The 21,175-nt window shown below is 41.8% G+C and overlaps 1 protein-coding gene across 4 annotated transcripts in view; it reads left to right on the forward strand.

The window, feature by feature from the left end:
- The window catches only part of FURIN (furin, paired basic amino acid cleaving enzyme), a 186,468-nt gene extending 165,620 nt beyond the window's left edge, over positions 1 to 20,848 (forward strand). For all 4 annotated transcript variants that reach the window (XM_088472900.1, XM_088472901.1, XM_088472899.1 and 1 more), the window contains 4 exons: positions 583 to 762; positions 1,221 to 1,345; positions 12,618 to 12,734; positions 17,896 to 20,848. In XM_088472900.1, the coding sequence (XP_088329026.1) occupies positions 583 to 762; positions 1,221 to 1,345; positions 12,618 to 12,734; positions 17,896 to 18,461 (988 nt within the window). In that variant the 3' untranslated portion in view covers positions 18,462 to 20,848. The remainder of the gene's footprint in view (positions 1 to 582; positions 763 to 1,220; positions 1,346 to 12,617; positions 12,735 to 17,895) is intronic.
- Positions 20,849 to 21,175: the final 327 nt, after the last annotated feature.

The following is a 21,175-nucleotide window of genomic DNA, read 5'->3' on the forward strand; positions in this document are numbered from 1 at the left end:
GCTATCTCTGCCCCAACAGTCTCCTGGCTCACGGTGCCTGGGTATTGGCAATTGCAGGGTTTGCTTTGGCAATACAACACAGCACATTGTCATATCTTCGAAAATATATATATATGTGTGTGTGTGTGTGTGTGTGTGTGTGTGTGTGTGTGTATGTATATGTGTGTGTGTATATATATATATATATATATATATATATATATATATATATATATTGTAATGTAATATCCTGTTATATATCCTGTCTCTTGATTAGCTTTGCCCTGAGATAGATGGGTAATTGAGGAGGGAGGATGGACCTCTGACTCTGCAATTGTACCTACACCTATTATTAATGTATTTCTCATGTACGCTTGTGCATTCAACCAAGTAACTTTCTACTCCTTATTGTATTAGGAGTCTGTACTATTGTTTCAATATCCTTTTTGTTTAGTCTATTTTACATTAATTAATTGTGTGATCCATGTCATCTCTCCCAGTTCATAAGCTCATGGGATGACAAACGACCTAAATAATTCATTTTGTTTCATACTGCAAGCAGAAGCCATAATTGGCACAAATGAATGCTGTTCTTATTTCTAGGGACATAGGGAAGCGGTTAGAAGTCAGGCGGAAAGTGGAACCCTGCACTGGAATGTCCAATTACATTAGCACCTTGGAGCACGTTCAAGCCAGGTTAACCTTGTCCTACAACCGTAGGGGAGACCTCGCCATTTATTTGACCAGTCCCATGGGCACCCGCTCCTGTTTACTGGCACCAAGGTAACCACATTGCTACCACATCTTAGTGTGATTATCGGCATGCTCGCTTTTCTATGCATTGTGTTCTATAATGCTTTCATAGGGTGAGTTTTAGTGTTAGAAAATGATTCATTCATGTAGCCATTTGGGAGCTTTCAATTAAGTTGCAGTGGTTAGCATTGCTGCATTTTTATGTGTGGAGTTTGTATGTCCCCCCCATGTATACCTGGGTTTCCTCCGAGTTCTCTGGTAGTTTAATATTTTGTGTTGGAGAATTTAGACTGTAAGCTCCACTGTAATATTCTTTGTAGATTTGCATCAGAATATGTTTATTTAATTCCTTGCATACAATATTATTGTGGTCCAGTTAATTGCAGTAGCCATAACACTGGATATAGCAACACATGTTGTTGTCATCTTCCTGGTCTTTATGTCTAAGGTCAGCATTTATTTCCCAATATTTGTGATTCCTTCTTCAGACCCCACGATTACTCTCCAGAAGGTTTTAATGACTGGGCATTTATGTCGACACATTCTTGGGACGAGGACCCAGCTGGAGAATGGGTACTGGAGATTGAAAATGCTAGTGGCAACAATAACTATGGTAAGTTTCCATTGAGACTACTGTGTGCGCTTATGAAGTGAAGAGGCGAGGAGCACAATCTTTATTGGGAAAAAACACTGCAGTTTTTAGTCTGTCTGGTCAAGCCTTAACCTGTGTCTATTTCTATAGTGGAGAAACCCAAGGGGTTGAGGAGTACAGTACAGTATAATGATTTCTTATCTTGAACAGTGGCTATGGGCTGTCTCTGGCTTTAGTTGAACAAACACAGCATGTGGTTTGACTCATAGCTTGTCTGCTTAATGCAGTTAGTAGTTTGCCACGTACAGTAAATGCCGCACTTATTTCTGTGTAAGTCAAACTTTAACGTCATTTCATACTTTCCTGTTTGTCATGAGTCCTTACATGTTCCACCCATTATGCCCTAAATTGCTGTTTTTGCTCTCGATACTGGAACAGAGATCACCAAATACTTACATAATGAGCCCTGATAAATTCTTAGTGCTACCCATTCTGTAGTGGTCTCAGCTGGTCACCATAAGAGTGATGTTGCTGGCTAATATTGAATAGATAGGCTGCATTAGAATGCAAGTTATTATTGGGGGTGGCCTGCAGATGTCATTGTTGCCAGATTGGTTTGGTCACTGACTAGAAATCCTCCATTGATGTAGGCAGTATTGTTTAAAAGATTTAAGGTGCTTCGGTGTTCCATTAAAATCTTGGCTGCCACGAACATAACAGGTATGTAATTTCATCACTACTTCCAAGCATCCGAATATGTATCTAATACACCATGGCCATCTGCAACTGCCGTGTCAAGTGCATCAGATTGTTCATGGATCCAACTGTGGTCTAACATTACTCCAAAGGCTGGCAGCTGCCACTACCCAATGTGATCACATGAGGCTTTGGACATCCCTTCGATGATCTGGACAGCGCACTTGGAGTTGCCACCATAAACAAGGAGTGTACTAAGGTTTTTAGGGAGTTGGGTATAGCTGAAAATGTGTAAATGTCAAACACAATTCTCCTACCCCTTCATAAAAGTAAGCCATTACCCATTATTCTCTTAAAATAGATTTTGATTTAGCTTTTTTTCATGGCTCAAATTAATCACATGCTTAAGCAGACTGGCTTTATTATATGTGACATTTTTTTGCTTTGTATGCAGGTTTTGAGTTGATGTTTTCTTCTTACACTTTTTTTTCTTTTTCACATTGGGCAAAGTTTACCTAGAACTGCGATTCTTAGCTGAAGTGCAACTGGAAAGTGCAAATGCATCTAATTAGCAATACAGGACGAAACCAGGTCTTTGCCATATCTGAGCTACAAGTTCTTATGAATAGTGGAAATGCCTATGTGCCTTTCCCACTTCCAAAGGACACCACTAAAAATGCACCCTTAGCACCTCCCTATCTCCTTTCAATAATTGATCTTAACATAATCTCCTTTTTGTAGTGTACTGTGGGCCTGATTCAGAGCCGCTCGTTCGTTCCGAGCGATGTTTGCACAACTGCGCATGCGTACGGATCGTAATACGCATGCGCGAACCAGTCAGTGCGGCCGAAAATCGTTTGTTCGCTAAATAGCGAATGCCTGCTATTTTGAGTGACAGGAGGAGGCGTATGTGGGTGGTAACAGGGGAAGGTGCTTGAAAACGGGGAGTGGAGATCAGAACGCAGGCGTGCATAAAGGTCAAAACGGGCGTTTTATGGGTGTGCATAATTAATACAGCAGCGTCATTGACCACGTCACTGGGTTATTTTATAGTCAGAACTGCTCGCAAGATTGCGGTAGGAAAAACCAACCACAAGAATAGCGAGCAGTTCATACGCTGGTTGATGTACTCGATTAATCTAATAAATAGCGGACATGACGTAGGATGCGAGCGGCCAGGGGTTGTAGTTTCCCAAAAAACGACCGCAAGTTTTGTTCGCTCGTTCAGACATAGAGGCGTGAACAGACCACAAAGAGCGAATGGTTCATTTGAATAGCCACCCCTATTTTCTGAACGAGTGAGCGCAAATAGCGTCCGGCTCTGAATCAGGCCCTGTGACCACCAACCCTCCTCCCTTGATGCTTACATTCAAAGTAACAACTGCAGACATTTTGGGGACCTATGACAGGGTGCATCACAGACATCGATATACAATACAGAAAGTATTCCTCAGCCCTCCATACATAAGAGAGCGCATCGTAGTGATTGCTTAACAGTGCACAAAGCATCCTAATGACAACCATACAGTACCACCCTAGTGACTGCCAATTAATTTTATGTTTTATATAATTACCCATAACCAGATTTTATTCAGTTGAAAATTTTTCTGACATGTTCGGTAAGCAGGCAATTCTATCAGACCTCTGAACAGAGAGTACTGTATGTCTCACTACAGCATACACAACGAACGATCAGACAGCGATAACGATATCGCTATCTGATCATCATGCACCCTCCCTGGTGTGCTGGATGTTCGATATCAATCATCCAGCACACCACCTACTCACCGACGACTAAGCGACCCACGATCAACTATCGCGGGTCCCTATAGTAACTTGCTTGATATGGAGCAAGTTGATCTGCATGCATAGCCGATGGACGATATCGCTATCGTCCATACGTGACCGCGCATCGCTGGTTGTCGGTGAGTTTGTAGGGACCTAAAAATTAACGAATGAAACAATATCGTTATCGTTCAAATCGCTTATTTATATCGCCCCGTGTGTATGCACCATTATTAGAGAGATTGTAGAGGTTAAGTATAGCCACTTATCAGGTTTTCTACAATAACCCCCAATAGTTACCAATTCATGCATTTTACTCTCTGCTGTTGGGGATTTGCAATGCATTGTTGTTTAAGGTTCTTTAAATGAAAATGCTACATATATCCAGTCTCAGTGCTATTGATATTTTGTTGAATAAGCAGCACTATGGAGAGACACTACTGATCATAGAGATTAGAGTCTATACTGGTGGTTGTTATTACTGCCACAAATACATTTCTTAGACCCTAAATAAGTACAAACTGTCATTTCCCCTTTAGATTGCAACTGTCCATTTTAACAGCCAGATGCTGTTTTGCATCTATTTCAGATAAGTCATCTACTGAATAAGATTTATTCATAAGAGATTAACCTGCATACCTTCACCTGCAGAGATGTGGGGAATATAAATTAGCCAGAGCACTAGTAGGTTGTCTGCCTCCATTGATCTTCAGCAACTCGTCTGTTCTGGGGGTTGGCAGCGGTTTTCTCACTGGCTGGCTAGGAGGAGAGGGGACAGGCTTATTGCACCAGTCTTTTCAATGACTGAATGGCCAAATCCAGACACATGTGCTGAAAAACAAGTCCCCAGCGGCCTCAGTAGCACCCTAGACTGCAGCCTTATCAGCCTATTGGTTGATTCGCCATGGCTACCAGAGGTGCAAAATATCAGCAGAAATTAAGGAATAATCTTTCATATTAGTCACTTTAAATGGCAAACCCTGTAATCAAAAAGAACCATCCTCACAGCATATGTTTTTCAGCATTCATATATTCCTTTCCATATATACTTTTTTAACCCTCCAAAACAATCTGTGGGTGATTAATTTTGGGACAGAATTGCAAAGCTGCATGCAGACTTCTTTGTACATATTCAAATACAGTAGGAGGTGTATGACACCCCGTGCTGCATTTGCGACCCCAGCACTGCGACCGAGGTCGCAGGCTGGGATAACCGGACGGCGCCAAGCCGCCAGCCAGCTGAGTGAGCCTCGGCTTACCCAGGCTGATCGGCTTGCGAGGCCAGGAAACTGCATCCGCGGACGCAGCCCCTGGCCTTTCCACTCCCAGAAAATTGGGCGGACACGCCCCCATATCCGGGAACGCCAGCCAACCCCGCACCGCCCCTTAAATGCCTCTCCCTGTCAGTCGGGCAGAGGCATAGAAGGGGCTGCGTGCGATCACACAGGACCCGTTCTGCACACTCTCAGATCGGGTCCTGTGTACGCGCAGTTTCCCGATGCATTGCACTTGCATGCAACGCTGAATTAGTCCTTTTAATTGTAAACAAATGTTCTTTCATGTATTGTTTTTGCATTATTATATTTTTTGTTATGTTTTATCTCAAAATCATGAAGCATTTCCAGCACACATGGAACAAATTTCCTGGAATGAAGTTGAAAAATCCCTAATGTTAGTGTTTCAATTCCTTGTTGATTGAAATGGCACGTGCATAAAAATTTAAACCAAATGTTTCCGAAATAAGGAGATCCCTTTCCTAAGTACATGGCAGGCTGTCAGCGCCTTACAGTAGTCATTACATGCCCAGACCACGGATAAACTGTCACGTTTTGCCATTTACATGGTTTTGGTCTTGTAGTCTTCTGCTCATAAGACAACTACTGAAGTGTAGCAGATCTCTTCTCTAAGTAGTTGAAGAATATACATTTGAGGATGCTCCAGAGATCATATATGATCTATCCAGATACCACTTGCAGAAAATGAAAAAAAATACATTTGTTAAAATTGTTCCTTCCATTAAATCAGCCATACAGTAAATCTTTTAAAGTTGCACGAAATACCCAAACAAAATGGGAAAAGATACTGCAATACATTAGGCTAGATCAATAGATAACAAAAAGAAATGCACTCCATTATTTGCCTCCAACTTTAGAACGCTAGTTGCTATATTTACATTAAGCAGTGCATAGGAACGTTCACTCACACATATGTACCATATGTACATAGACACTTACAGATGGGAGGTTTTCATTATGGAATAACAAATATTTTTTCTATTTCAATTTTAACTTGGGGACATTCATGAAAACTGGTAATTGTATAGAAAATGTTTTGTTGCCCATAGCAACTGATCAGATGTTTGCTTGAATTTTAGAAACTGTACTAGAAAACAAACCAAGTCTTGAAATGAGCATAATCTATTTTGATATAGTTACCTGAAGAACACATTTTTAATAATTTGCCGCTGAGTACTGTCTCTCCAAATACTGGTAACCGAGGACTATTGGAAATCTTAATGAAACCTGCGGTGTTTCCCATAGCAACTAGTCATTGTCTAATGTTAATCTAAAACGAGACCTCTAGATTAAGCTTGGTTGCTATAGGTAATTTTACAGTATTATTGTACATTGGTTTCCCTCACTGTCTTGCATGATTGGTGCTGATGCAGGGATAACAGCAGTAGCAGCTATGCAGGGGACTCACGCTCTCTGTGGTCCCAGTTTCCTTTGTTGGCTTGGGCATGACCACTGTAACTTTAGCAATATATCATGAGGTGGTGGAATTCTATTACGTTCTGCATTATTTGTGTAGGAGAGAAGATGAGTCTTCTTCAATTCAACTATTCTTACTCGATGAAACGCCTGTCTTGCACTGTGCCATCACCATATTTGTTCTGTTCTGTCCATTGGCTCAATCTGACCTTTCAAGTTTGTGGCTATAGTCATCCCTAAAGCTGGGGATCCAACCCCAGACCGACCAGTTGTTCCGACTTTGGACAAGTGTGTACTCTTGAAATTCAGTATAGCCGCCACGAGCCAATCGCAGCTCCCCGCGCCATTGCCTCACCCCCTGAGGCTAATATTAGCCAGCAGTGGCTGGCAGTCAGTCGGCGGTTAAGGAGCAGCTAAGAGCTCCTGAAGAAAGAAGACATAATAATTTACTAAAACATTTGTGTCCAATTTTTATTTTAATATTTTCTTTTCAGGCCGACTACAGCCAGTGAGCCCTTAATGTCTGGTCATGCTGGCACTTGTTGTTCCACAAGTGCTGGCATGCTGGGGAAGGCTTGCTGGGACCTGTGTTCCGCCTGTAAAGAACAATATTCAATTTTTACACCATGAACCCCGTACCCACTGCCACCAGGGGTGCGGAACATAGCAGAGGGCTGGTTGTTGCACTGAAGGGGGTCCCCTCTTTAAAAGGAATTCCAGTCCTGGGCTGACCAGTTTGCAAAATGGTTCATGTGATGGCAGGGGGACCCCACTCTTTGTCCCACTGCTATAGCATTCTCACCCCGGCTGATTCAGTCTGGTGCTGGTTATTGGAAAATAGGGGGAACCCCGTGCAGTGTGTACCCAGCTTAAGACTTTTATAGGCTAAGAGAGAGTTGTATAAAACAGTGAAAGTAGTGGAGAAGTTGCCCATATCAACCAATCCACTTCTACCTATCATTTTTATACAATGTACTAGTGTATTTGTTGCCTTCTAGCTGATTGAGTGAAAGCTTGGCAACTTTGTATAAGAGTACTGTATGGCTAAGCAGATTCATACACAGAGCCTGGCCATTAATGTCGGTAAGATTGGGTACACACTGGACGATATGTCGGGCCGACCTATCATACCACGGATACACATCAGAGCGTTGTTATGAACAACGTTTTGTCCTTCATTAACATGAATGGGGCTGCTTGCGATATTGATACCGCATGCGACTGTGGGAGTGCGCATATCATCATGTTATCGCCAAACATTGTATTGTACATTGATGGGGTTGGGTACGGCATGCCGGGGCTCAGAATCTGGCAGTCAGAATCCCAACGCCGGCATTCTGACAGGGTTAGGATACCGACACCTGTAGGGTAAGTATCCTAATCCTCCCTCCCCACCTAGTGCCTAACCCTCCCCTCCTAGTGCCTAACCCTACCCTTAACCCTCCCCCTAATCCCACTACTTACCATCAGGATGCCAGCACCGCATGTCTGTATTACAACTACCTCCCCATTCATGGTTCACTTCAGAAAAATCCATATTGTGTATTATGGTGATAACATTGTGTGAGATTTCAATCTCCTTGTGAGTATTTTATTATGATAACTGATTACCTACTTAATTTTTAATTTTTTTTGCCTGGCAAATCCAGTCAGAAATAGTTTCTTTTTTTAATAAAATATTTAAATATATATCACATTTAAAAAAAAAAATGTGCCTAGGGGTTTCTAGCACCACCCCGTGTTCATAGGCCCGCAATATAAATTCACTTCCCACCCCCCATTGCCCCATTGGCAATAGACCCCCCCAGTGGTCATAGATCCTAATAACAGTACCCACCCACACCCCCTTTATAGTGAAAGAATCCCTATTGTATAAACCAATCCCCCTGTAAAATATAAAAGCCAGTTTCTTGCACCCTCCTCCTCCTCCCCTGTGTCTAATGTAATTTTTTAATTATCATTTTACTCCTTCCAGCGTTTACTTTATTTTGCCCCTCCCCCACTGATAGCAGATACCCCCTCCCAATGGGCATTACCTCTCCCCCCCACATGCGATGCATTTGTCAGGGGGGACTGATGTTCCATCCCCTCTGCTGTTACAGCTGATCTCTGCACTGCATTGATCAGCTAAATAGTGCCAGGGGGAACCAAGTTCCCCTCATTGCACTTGGATTCCTTGCACATGCACACATGCACTACAGAATGTCGTAGATAATAGTATGCTGCGCTGTGTATATGTGAGCAGCTCAGTGTAGTTCGATTTAGACAAGGTAATAGGATGACTGAGCGCTAAGTACTATTGTTAGTTCCTATTGATCTATGTTAAAAATAGTAAAAAAAATAAATTAAAAAAATCCCTTTTAAAAACGTGTTTTTTGTTTGTTTTTTTTCTTCTTTCCTTTTTGTAAAATAAATAATTAAATAAATAAAAACAGTATGCACCAGCAAGACAAGCAGGGAGGGGAAGAGAGGGTATTAGGATAGGTAAAAAGAGAGACTCCAATGTTTAAAACTTTAAAAAATGTTAGAGCAGGAGGTGAAATGATATTCAATATCCAGATGATTAGGAGGGATCGAGATATTTTAGCTACTGTCCCTGACTGCCCCTACCTGTGGGTTACTCTGGGACTCTTGCAGCATGCGATCTTTTCCTCCTTTGCTGTCCAGAATACTCTGGAGCGTCTTGAAGGAAGTGAAACATTGGAAGACAGAGCAGAGCAGTGTGCAACTCGAAGCAGGACCAAGAGAGCAGCAAGCCGCCGGCAAGTGACCATCACCAGCCGCTGTGGCATGCTCCAGGGGGATCCCCACAGAGTATTCTGGACCCTCTTCCCCTCCCTGCTTGTCTTGCTGGTGCATACTGTTTTTATTTATTTATTTAATTATTTATTTTACAAAAAGGAAAGGAGAAGTGGGGAAAAAAAAAAAACGTTTTTAGAAGGGATTTTTTTTTTTTTTGTTTACTATTTTTAACATAGATCAATAGGAACTAACAATAGAACTTAGCGCTCAGTCATCCTATTACCACTACAGAATGTCGTTTGCACAGCATTCTGGGGCACGATTCCAGCAGTGATGTCAGTGGTCAAGGACCACCGCATCATTGCAGAGTGGTCCGGAGAGTAAAAAAATGGGTCACACAGCGTGGCGGTGTGGACGCTTATGATGGAATCTTGTCAGCATATGGTCGCATCATATTATATAAGATTAACTTCTTAGATGCCATAAAATGTATACTAATTGCTTAGTTATATTACGATGGCAGTCCATACACTGCACGGATAATTATATACAAATGTGCACCTCCTTGTGCGTTAAACAGCCCTTCTTGTCGTGTTATGCCATGGTGCGACTTGGTAGCGCCAAGAGTCTTTTCGTACATCTTTTTCCCTTTAAAACGCATCTTATTCACAAAGCGATGCATATAGGATGCACAAGCATCCTATTCGCTGACACTGTAATGTAGCATTTTGCATGCAGATATAACTGCAGTCGCACACAGAATATACAGTGCATCCGGAAAGTATACACAGCACTTCACTTTTTCCACACTTTGTTATGTTACAGCCTTTATTCCAGACTGGAATAAATTCATTTTTGTCCTCAATATTCTATACACAATACATGACAACGTGTAAAAAATATATAAATGGAAGAAGTTAGGAAACACCAGGACTCTTCCTAGAGTTGGCCAGCCGTCTAAACTGAGCGATCGGGGAGAAGGGCTGTAGTCAGGGAGGTGACCAAGACCCCGATGGTCACTCTGTCAGAGCTACAGCATTCCTCTGTGGAGAGGATTGTCCTTCTGGAAGGTTCTCCCATCTCTACCATACAGGCATGATTGTTGGATTGCTGCAGAGTGGGCAGATAGAAGCCACTCCTTAGTAAAAAAGCACATGAAGTTTGCCAAAATACACCTGAAGGACCCTCAGACTATGAGAAACAAAATTCTCTGGTCTGATGAGACAAAGATTGAACTCTTTGGTGTCAATGCCAGGCGTTATGTTTGGAGGAAACCAGGCACCGCTCATCACCAGGCCAATACCATCCCTACAGTGAAGCATGGTGGTGGTAGCATCATGCTGTGGGGATGTTTTTCAGGGGGAGGAACTGGGAGACTAGTCGGGATAGAGGGAAAGATGAATGCAGCAATGTACAGAGACATTCTGGATGAAAACCTGCTCCACAGTGCTCTTGACCTCAGACTGGGGCGACTGTTCATCTTTCAGCAGGACAACGACCCTAAGCACACAGGCAAGATATCAAAGGAGTGGCTTCAGGACAACTCTGTGAATGTCCTTGAGTGGCCCAGCCAGAGCCCAGACTTGAATCCAATTGAACATCTCTGGAGAGATCTGAAAAATGGCTGTGCACCAACGCTTCCCATCCAACCTGATGGAGCTTGAGATGTGCTGCAAAGAGGAATTTGGCGAAACTGCCCAAAGATAGGAGTGCCAAGCTTGTGGCATCCTATTCAAAAAGACTTGAGGCTGTATTTGCTGCCAAAGGTGCATCAACAAAGTATTGAGCAAAGGCTGTGAATACTTATGTACATGTGATTTCTTTGTTATTGTTTTTTTTTTATTTAATTTGCAAAAAATCTCAAAAAACTTTCTGAGAATTTTCAGGACAAAAACTTATTTATTCCATTTTGGAATAAGGCTGTAACATAACAAAATGTGGAAGCGCTGTGAATACTTTCCGAATGCAGTGTAGGCATGCCACATATTTTAATCAGCTGAAGCTGCTTGTGTGTCCTATTTGCGAATAAGACACATTTTAAGGGAAAAAGTTGCACAAAAAGACATTTGACACTAGAGTGGCACGGCACTCATGCGTTGTGTAATGCGACGTGTAGCGTACAGAGGATAGATGTATGTGGACACATCTATACTGTATACAGAATTGGTTGCTGCCATATAGCTTAGAATGGTTGTTTGTTTGTTTGATTCTTAAACAGGAATATATACAGTCAGGTGCATAAATATTGGGACTGACAGAATTTTCATATTTTGGCCTCTATTCACCACCACAATGGCTTTGAAATGAAACAAACAAGATGTGCTTTAACTGCAGACTTTCAGATTTAATTTGAGGGTAATTACATCCAAATCAGGTGAACGGTGTAGGAATTACAACGGTTTCTATATGTGCCTCCCACTTTTTATGGGGCCAAGGAGAGAGAAATTTCTGATCGTAGCAGCTAGTTTGCGCACGCGCATTGCGAACTTTACGCATGCGCAGTTTAGCGAACATCGGTGGCGTACGACCGTGCGGCCGCAACGACGGACTCTGAATGAGTGCTGCCTCATGCCACAACTTGTATGTACATATGTATAAATATATTGTAGACAGATTTGGCATGTGGTGGGTATAGTTAATGTATAATCAGCATTCGGTGCTCCGTTCCAGTTTGCAGGTCTATCTGTCTTGCTCAGTGTGCAGCATTTGTACATTTGTGGTGCGTGGATAAGATAAGCGGGAATAAAGTAACTTATTTACTACATTTTGTCATGTGTATGATGGATTGAAACCACTCGATTTGGCTTGTTCCATTAAGCAGCCCAGCACGTGGAACAGAGTGTGGAGAGGGATCTGCGAGTTGTTATCGCACAGACACAGATGGGTCACACAGCACAAGGCTCCAATTAGCTGCTTAGTATTCACATCAGCGTCCTGTCTGCTCACAAGACACCTCCCTACACCTGAATAAGAGGATTGTTAGTGACAGGAGCTGTGGTTCTGCCTCCGTACACAGCAGAAAGACATTTTGTTTTCTATGTTGAATACAGACTTGTTTCTGTGTGATGCACGGTCACACTGACGCATTATAAAAATAAATATGTAAAGTTTGTTGCTTGCTCTGAGGCTCGTCCTCGCCTTGCTGGAGCCTGTAACTTCCAAACTGCAACCTGCATATACAGAGGTCCTGTTTATTATGGATATTGGCAATCACTGTTCTTGGGTGTGTTACAGGCCAGTGTTAATGTGCCACAATCCTGCTACACTCCGTTTAAGTTCCCGTAATGGATGTTGGTGGAGAGGGGATAGAGCCATATTATCCAATTTAATGTACAATTTGTCTTTCTTTGTTTCTATAGGGACACTGACACAGTTTGTACTGGTATTGTATGGCACAGCATCTGATTCTCCAAACCTCTCCAACCAAGTTGATGGTGAAGGGTGCAGAACAGTGGCCTCCAGTCAGTCCTGTGTTGGTAAGTGTCATTCACTCCTTTTTTTTTTTTTTTTTTTTGTATCTTGGATAAATTAATCCTTAATTTTGTTTTCTGTAATGACCACACAAACCATATATTCAAGGGGGGTGATAAAGTGTGCAGTATATGTAATCATAAAAAATAAAAAAAACCTACTACACCAACATGTTCAGACCTGAATGGCCTATAGTCACACACAGCCAGTTTGCTCAATTAGGCCTTAGCACTGGCAGTGTCAAGGCATGGAGTGTGTAATTGACCCCCTGGTCTTCACCGGTAGCCCTCATGTCGCTACCCTCTATCTACCGCCTAACATGACTGTGGGTAATACAAATGGTGTGGTACTATAGTGATGTACAGAATCGATATTTGGACAAGAGTCAGACATCAAAAGGTCAGGGGCATAGGCGCTGGTTTAGTTTGTGACCAGGCAAGTCTGTGTAACAGGTACTGGTTCAGAGACAATATAACAAGAGGAGGGACTGGTACACAGCAACACTCAGGTTAATTAAGCAGAACGTTAGAGCAAGTTATGAAGTCTGAAACTCTATGGGTCTTCAACCTTGGCCCTCCAGCTGCTGTGGAACTACACATCCCAGCATACCTTGCCACCGTTTTGATATAACAGCATGCTAAAACTGTGGCAGGGCATCCTGGGATCTGTAGTTCCATAGCAGCTGGAGGGCCAAGGTTGAAGACACCTGCGTGTTTATTTAAGCCCCATAATGCATTAGAGGGTGATCCAGCAGCAAAACAGAGTGAGCGCTCTATAATACCCCTTTTCCACCTAAATTCCGGGTCTGACCCGGAGTTGGAACAAAGTTCCTATCCGGATCAGACCCGGGAATTTTGCCGGCGCTGACTCGGGATATTCCCGAGTCAGCGCTGCTCACACCGCAGTCGGGTCTGCATAGACCCGGCTTTTGCGGAGTGAAAGTGGACGCTTGGAGATGACGTCATCTCCAAGCGCCACTGAAGCCGGACCAATCGGCCGGCTAGCAACGCACTCCAGGTCATCGTGCCCCGGAGTGCGCTGTTCCCATAGCAGGGTTTCACGGGCTACGCCCGTGTTAAACCCTGCTAGTTACATGGGTTGGATTGCCGGGTCACTCGACCCGGCGATCCAACTCTCTCCCCTTTTACACCAGGGAGCTGCCCGGGTTAACCCTTCAAAAACCCGGGTTTTAGCTCCGGTGTAAAAGGGGTATAAGTAAACTGAAATATTGATAATGAAGTGATATCAACAGGCCAGTGAATTGGTTGTATTCTTGTGAATGCTGGTTCAGACCACAAAATGGCTGCCTCTAATGTGCATTTGTGACTGCTGCATTTTCAGATCCTGTTATGTCCTCATCTATTTTTAGTACACTCTGTCATATTAACTGCACAAATCCAATTATACTGTAAATCCCTGACACCATTGGTTTAGAAGGCTAATTTTTGCATTGACTGCTCTTAAAAAGGAAAAATGTTGAGAAATCGCCTGAATAGCCCGCTGTGTAATTTCTAGTGCGTTGGCAAAGAGTTAATGTGTTTGGTAGTGGGGAAATGGGAGTTTGTGTCTTTGACATATGGCGATTATGACCGCTTGCAGGGCTGTGTATATTTCACTGAGAGTGTGTAATCTGCAGAGAAATGTCACCAGTTTGTCCTGATTCAAACCTCCTGTGTGTGTTCTTGATCATTTCATATACTTTGCAAAAGAATAGGTTAAAAGAATAATCTCTCTTACTCATCCAGTGTGGAAACATATTACAGCTATTTCTCCAGAGAACACCCCATAATAGATTGCTTCCATCTGAAGAGCTTTCATATTACCGGAGCACCCATCCTCCCCATCCTAATGAGGTGCTCCAAGCTAATTAAGGCGTAATGAGGGCTCTATTTCCACTAATTAAACTGTTTTTGTGGAGTGGGTCAGGTAATGGAATTATGCACCACATGTTGGCATTCAGATAAATGCTATGTTTTGGTAGTTGTTTCCGTGTTTACATCTATAGAAGTGTCTCTGAGCTAAGCGTCTTGCTGCGTCCTAAGAGGCCATTGTAACTCTACTTATTTCATTCCATCCAAGGTCTGCTGGTGAGGGTCGGTCTCTGGTGGACTGCACTAAATCCTCCACAAAATGCAGCTGTGGAAATATTACAAAGCCCCTTTAAACATTGATAGCAGATGGCCTGCATATACAATCATTTCAAGTCTTCAATTACCAAATCTGTCCTCCTCCCACTTCCTATTAACACCATGTTACTCCACTGATGTTGCTTATTTTTATTATTTTTCCTTTTTTTTCCCACAACCTACATTCCCAGTCTTAAAGGGGTTTTCTGCTTAATAGTTTTATTTTCTGTGTGCCATTACAGTGTGGCCTATTTTATTGGGACACTACAGTATCTGTGCTTACATTGGAACCATGATCTACTTGTGACTGCTACAACTGACAAGGCTCTCGCATCCTGCCGGCTGTCACATGTAGAAAGTATTTGGTGGAATTTTTGGTTCTCGATCTTCCGCATTCTCATGCCGGCTAAAAAGGTTGTCAGTGTGTTGAATGGAGGTAGTCTAGCATATTCTGCTGTGCTAGCATAGTGTGTAGTACAGTATAATCTATTATAGCTGGCGTGAGAGTACAAGGAACTTTGGATCCCAGGAACACAAAATGGAGAGTCTCTAATAGATCTTCTATCGCTTTAGTCTCTGCTGCTAACAGTATGACACCACATCAGAAGCATGCTTTAGGGGTCTATTTACTAAGCAGTGTTAGGAGACAGAGTGAAAAGTGATAAGGTGCCAGCCAATCAGCTCCCAACTGTCATGTCGCAGGCTGTGTTTGAAAAATGACAGTTAGGAGCTGATTGGCTGGTACCTTATCTCTTTGCACTCTGTCTCCTAACACTGCTTAGTAAATAGACCCCTTAGAACCAAAGCGCATTATTTATAAACCTGCGCTTTGGAGGCTAAAATCTCAAACCGCATCTGATGTCTGACAGTTTGCAAAGTCCTAAATCTTACATGGTTTAGGCCAAACTGCACATCTAAAGGCCAGATAGGAGAGACGGCATGCTGTTTTGAAATATCAGGCCTGTCAGAACTGTGCAAGCTGGTACATGTAGTTCCACGAGTGTGCATTAAAACATTGTGTCCCCATCATGAAATAAGTCATGCCACATTATAAATTCCCATTGCCCCCATTATAAATTTAAATAGTATTGTCCTCCTATTAATAAAATAATACTTTAAACAGACCCAAATCCACAAAAGTAAATAAGTGCTACACAATTACTACTGCCCACATTGTAAATTTTCAGGTTGGGATTGGGGAATCAAGAATATTCAGTATCCCTGAATCCCCGACCCCGCCATGTGCAGAATGGGGATTGTGGCTATCCGTTGCAGATGTAGGGGTGTTTTATGGTGTTTTCAGAGCTGGTGCTTTGTACTTGTGTGGTTTTGTGTACGGTTTTGCCTTTAAAACGTAACATAAAACTAACAAGAAACGAATGGAGTTTAGAAAAACGCTTGTTAATAAATGTCACCTTTTTTTTTTTTTATTATTTCTCCATCACTGATCTCTTTCTTTTCTCATATCCTCTCTAACATTTCATTACCATGAAGGTGATCAGTGGAATCTATCTTGATTATCATTTTATTGGCATCTGTCAAGCTATGTGTAGCGTTTTGGCTCTTAAATCTGCAGGACGCTTCTTTTTCAGATTTGCTGTCTTGTTATGGCCCTATTATATAATGTACCTTGCAAAGTCCAAAAAAAAAATTGGACTCCCTGTCTCAGATATCACAGACTGTCCAGTTCTCAATCTTCAGCTCGCTGACATCATTAATCAATAGATCTTCCCGCCAGCTAGCTATAAAATATATATATTTATAACAATTGGCTTTGATCCACGGCACTCAAACATCTGTGGTGCCTGTGGCATGTGACCACACCAGTCAAATAAAAAAATATATATTCAATAAAGGAATTCTCATGGGACATAACCAATTCTTTCTCAGTCCTGGTACTAGAATTCTCTCACACATTCTCCCCTTTTTATTTTCAGTATAGAATACAAATGTGCCCTCATACACCTAGCCTGGATACACCAAGAGCTGCCAGGTCCCATGTGACTTGACTTTTGGTCACAAACCAATGCGACAAATCACTTCAAGAGACTGCACTGATTTGATATGCAACACTTTTTTATATCTGTGTTCGTCTGAGTCTGTATACTCGATGGAAATTGGCATGAAACAGCTGCGACTGCTGCATCGTAGTACTTTGTATATAGATTCATACTCAGTCGCACACAGATATACAAGTGTTTCATATAAAATTAGCGCAGTCATGTGAAGCGGTTTGTTGCATCCGTTTGTGACTAAGATGCATTATCGGGCACATAATCCACTCGGCACAAGCATAGTTGCCCTGGACCTGGCGCATCAAGAAGAGTTGTTCGGCGTCAAATTCAGTAATAGTGGTGGACACATCTGTATATCAGCAGAACACAGATCTGTTTAGTGCCCACCTCAGTCTTCTGCTATCTCTACAAACTTTCAATAACCTCTTATCCACTCTTTACTTTCACAGTCTGTACCTGCTTCATTGTGAGTGTTCTGTCCTGGGATGACCGTGAACAGAAGCAGGGCTGCTACTCTTAATTTCATGATTACATTTCTGTCTACTGGGGCTGGAGGTCCCTACAGGTCCCAGTATAGTTCAAGAATTAAAGGAGACCTGTCACTTTAGACAGATGCTAACATCCTGACATTAAGATTGGGGAAAAACACAATTTCTTTAGAAGACTGTTCAGTTCAGGCATTTTAGCATCAATGTCAGAATAATTTTTTCAACCTTTGGGTTACTGAGTGGATTAAAGGACAATTGTGAGGTAAGTGACTGACCTTAAATAAAATCATGTTGGACTATTAAGAATTTAATTAGTATTTTTATATAAAACCTAAGGCAGTGTAATGCACACCAATTATGAAAGGCTTTTGTTTGGTACCATGGCAGTTTGTATGTCCTATCGTGGCTGTGTGGCTGTGTAGGTGTTAAAGGGTCAAGGCAAGCCTATTATTGCTCTTGTAACGTACGATATGTTCTTGATCATGTTCAGTAGAAGCATTCTCATGCTGGTTCTGATTTTCTCCTGTCCTTATGCAGTGTGTGAAGAAGGATTTTACCTGCATCAGAAGACCTGCGTGAAGTCCTGTCCACCTGGGTTCACAGCCAGTGTCCAACGTATCCAGTACACACTAGAGAACAACATAGAGCCTCTCCTGGCCAATGTCTGTGTAGCATGCCATTCTTCATGCTTTACCTGCAAGGGCACTAGTGCAAATGACTGCCTCACCTGCCCTGCTCACTCACACTACAACTCGCTGGACCTGTCATGTTCACACCAGGTTCAGATTAGCAGAGAATCTCCACCATTGAAAGAGCTGGAAGAAGATGCAGCAGTAGTGTCTTCGAACTTGCCCATAATTGTGGCCAGCCTCAGCTGCATCACGATAGTCATGATCTTTGTCGGTGTCTTTTTGTTCCTACAAGTGCGCTCCGGAGTAATCCTGGGCAGGAGAAAGCTGTATATGTTGGACAGTGGGATCATCTCCTATAAGGGAATCCCATCAGAAATGTGGCGTGAGGAAGGATTCTCGGAGTCTGATGTAGAGGAGTTTGATGTTCACAATGAGAGGACTGCTTTTATAAAGCAACAGAGTTCCCTTTGATTATGATTTTTGCCGCCCCAAAACATCATACCATGATACAGACTCCGGTTAGGTTTCCCTTCAACACTGGACCAGTCCATATAGAAACATCAGCTTTATGATTGATTCCATCCAGGGTTTTGACTAATGCCCCGGAAACATCTACCATTTTTCTTTTTTGTCTTGTTTTTGTGAAGTGGGGGGAGGGGTTGTTTTTTGTTTATTCATTTTCTTCCACTTACTGTTTTTGTCTTTATTTTTGTTTTTCAATCATTGCATATTCCCAAGACTGTTGTTTTAAACTTGGTGCCTACCATCTCTGTAAACTGATTTCTATTTTATTATTTTTGCCTGTAGAAGCGGGTGTCAAATAACCCTTTCAGTGTCAGAGTGAAGCTGAGGTTTTTCATAATGTAAGCCAGATTTGAGGCGCCTTGGAAGCATTGGAGACAAATGGCTTCACTGGCTGGAAATTCATTTGAGGTTGTTATCCATTGTACAATGGTTCACTGGTAACGCTAAAGCACAGGACTGGTAAGATGAACCCCAAGGTCATAACTATTACACTAATAAAATAATCGGTCAAGGTTCGGTAGAGGATATGCCTGTTCACATGGCAGGAAACTTTAATGTGCTTCTATTGTAGATTCACTGATTGCATTTTGAACAAATTTATAGATTCTTTTTAAGCCTCATTTTCAGCATTTAATAATGGCTCCTGTGTACATTACTGTATTTCAGGGCAATGCACTATGGGAACTGGTGTCGTGCTTGTCACATACTCAGGAAATAGGGGAAAGTTTTATATTTACACAGTTTCTGTGAAAATGAATTGTCACTCATTTTTAGCAATGGACAACCTAACTCTGAGTGCAGAAATGTAATCACACACTTAAAGGGCACCATACATCACTGTAAGTAGATATAGGTATGGAATCTTTCACCTGAAAATGTATCATCCAGAACCCTGAAGACCAGATAGCATTCAAAAATAAATAATAATTGCTGCCCAGAATGTTATACATGTCCACATGATCACCAGGTGTTGCCTTCTAAAGTCCCTATATGGAGCACCATTTAATATATGTCGGGGTTCACTTGTGTTTGAAATATTTGAGGAGCGATGTTCCAAACAATCGTAAGATCGAAAGATAGTAGGTCCTGTATCTGTACTCCAATTTGCTTGAGGGTAAGCAAAATAGACTGATACATTTTAGATAGACCAGCAGCTTTGGAGTAGATAAGTTTTCTGGGTGCAAATTAATTAATTGGTGGTTTTATAACCTTTTAATCTTTAAGTTTCCACTGGACAATGCTGCACATTACATAATTTGTGACCTATCTCCTTGTGAATGAGTTTGTTTCTGTAAAGAATACCAGGATTTAATACTATACAATGCACAGTCATCAGTTAAGGAAGATGTTAATCTCCCCGAGAGTAAGTAAAGGCCCCCATACATCAGCAATTGATTGCAGCAATTGTGCAATTTGCAATCGATTGTGTATAAAAAAATCTTTCCCTTTTTTAATCAATTGCAGAATTGCCACAATCGATTGAAAAAGGGAAAGATTTTTATACACACAATCGATTGATTGCAGCAATCGTGCAATTTGCAATCGCTGATGTATGGGGGCCTTAACACTGAAACACTAGCATCTGTAGTACACGGATTTGTTGTAATTAGCATTTGAAAAGAGATTATGTATTGTATTGTATTGGATAGCATGTATATGGTGTGGTTGCCATTGCAGTCAATTTTGTCATCCATTCCTATCCGTTGATAGCAGAAACATCAGTGGCAGCTGCAGGCTATAAGGAGGGTTGTGTTTTATAGATTTCATATATGATTGTGTTGAATGCTTATTTAATATTGAGGCATGGTTGTAGAATCTCAGTGTTTGCAGATGGGGGTTGCCATGGTGATGACAGCATGCAATATACAGCTCATGAGCGACTTTCTGAGTTATTCAGACACGTGAGTAGAGGCAACACCGCACACTTCACCCCCGCTGATATCAAAATCTTTATCTGGGTTTTGGTAACAACTCCTACTGTTAGCAGATGTATTTGCTATACATATAGTGTTCTTCAACATATTATAATAGACAATCTGTACATAAGTAGACCGTGCAGGTGTAATGATGACATCTATTACTTACACCTGCATTGTTTAGCTGCTACAAATGGAGTCTGCCTATCCTGTTAGATGGGCATTGATCTATTCCCAGGAAGAGTGACTTGTAAGTAAGTCATAAGGGTATAAAAGGTTAATTGTGGCTCACTTACTTATTTTAGCTTCTAAAAAGCCCTTATTAGAGCAACATTTTCGAACAAAGTGACACAATGGGAACAAAGTGACAAAATGTACAACTATATATATATATATATATATATATATATATATATATATATATATATATATATATATATATATTAGGGATGTGCAGGCTCGGATAGGTTCGAGTTTGCACGTGGAGTTCGGATTTTTCCCTCCAAAAAAACGGAACTCAGAACGAGGCAAAACGTCATCTTACATGGACGAACATCATCATTCCTGGACAAAAGACCAGGAATGATGATGTTCGTCCATGTAAGATGACGTTTTGCCTCGTTCTGAGTTCCGTTTTTTTTGGAGGGAAAAATCCGAACTCCACGTGCAAACTCGAACCTATCCGAGCCTGCACATCCCTAATATATATATATATATATATATATAAACTTTTGAAATGTAAGC

The sequence above is a fragment of the Taudactylus pleione genome, unplaced genomic scaffold (genome assembly GCF_031769625.1).
Source record: "Taudactylus pleione unplaced genomic scaffold, aTauple2 ptg000129l, whole genome shotgun sequence".
Taxonomy (NCBI): domain Eukaryota; kingdom Metazoa; phylum Chordata; class Amphibia; order Anura; family Myobatrachidae; genus Taudactylus; species Taudactylus pleione.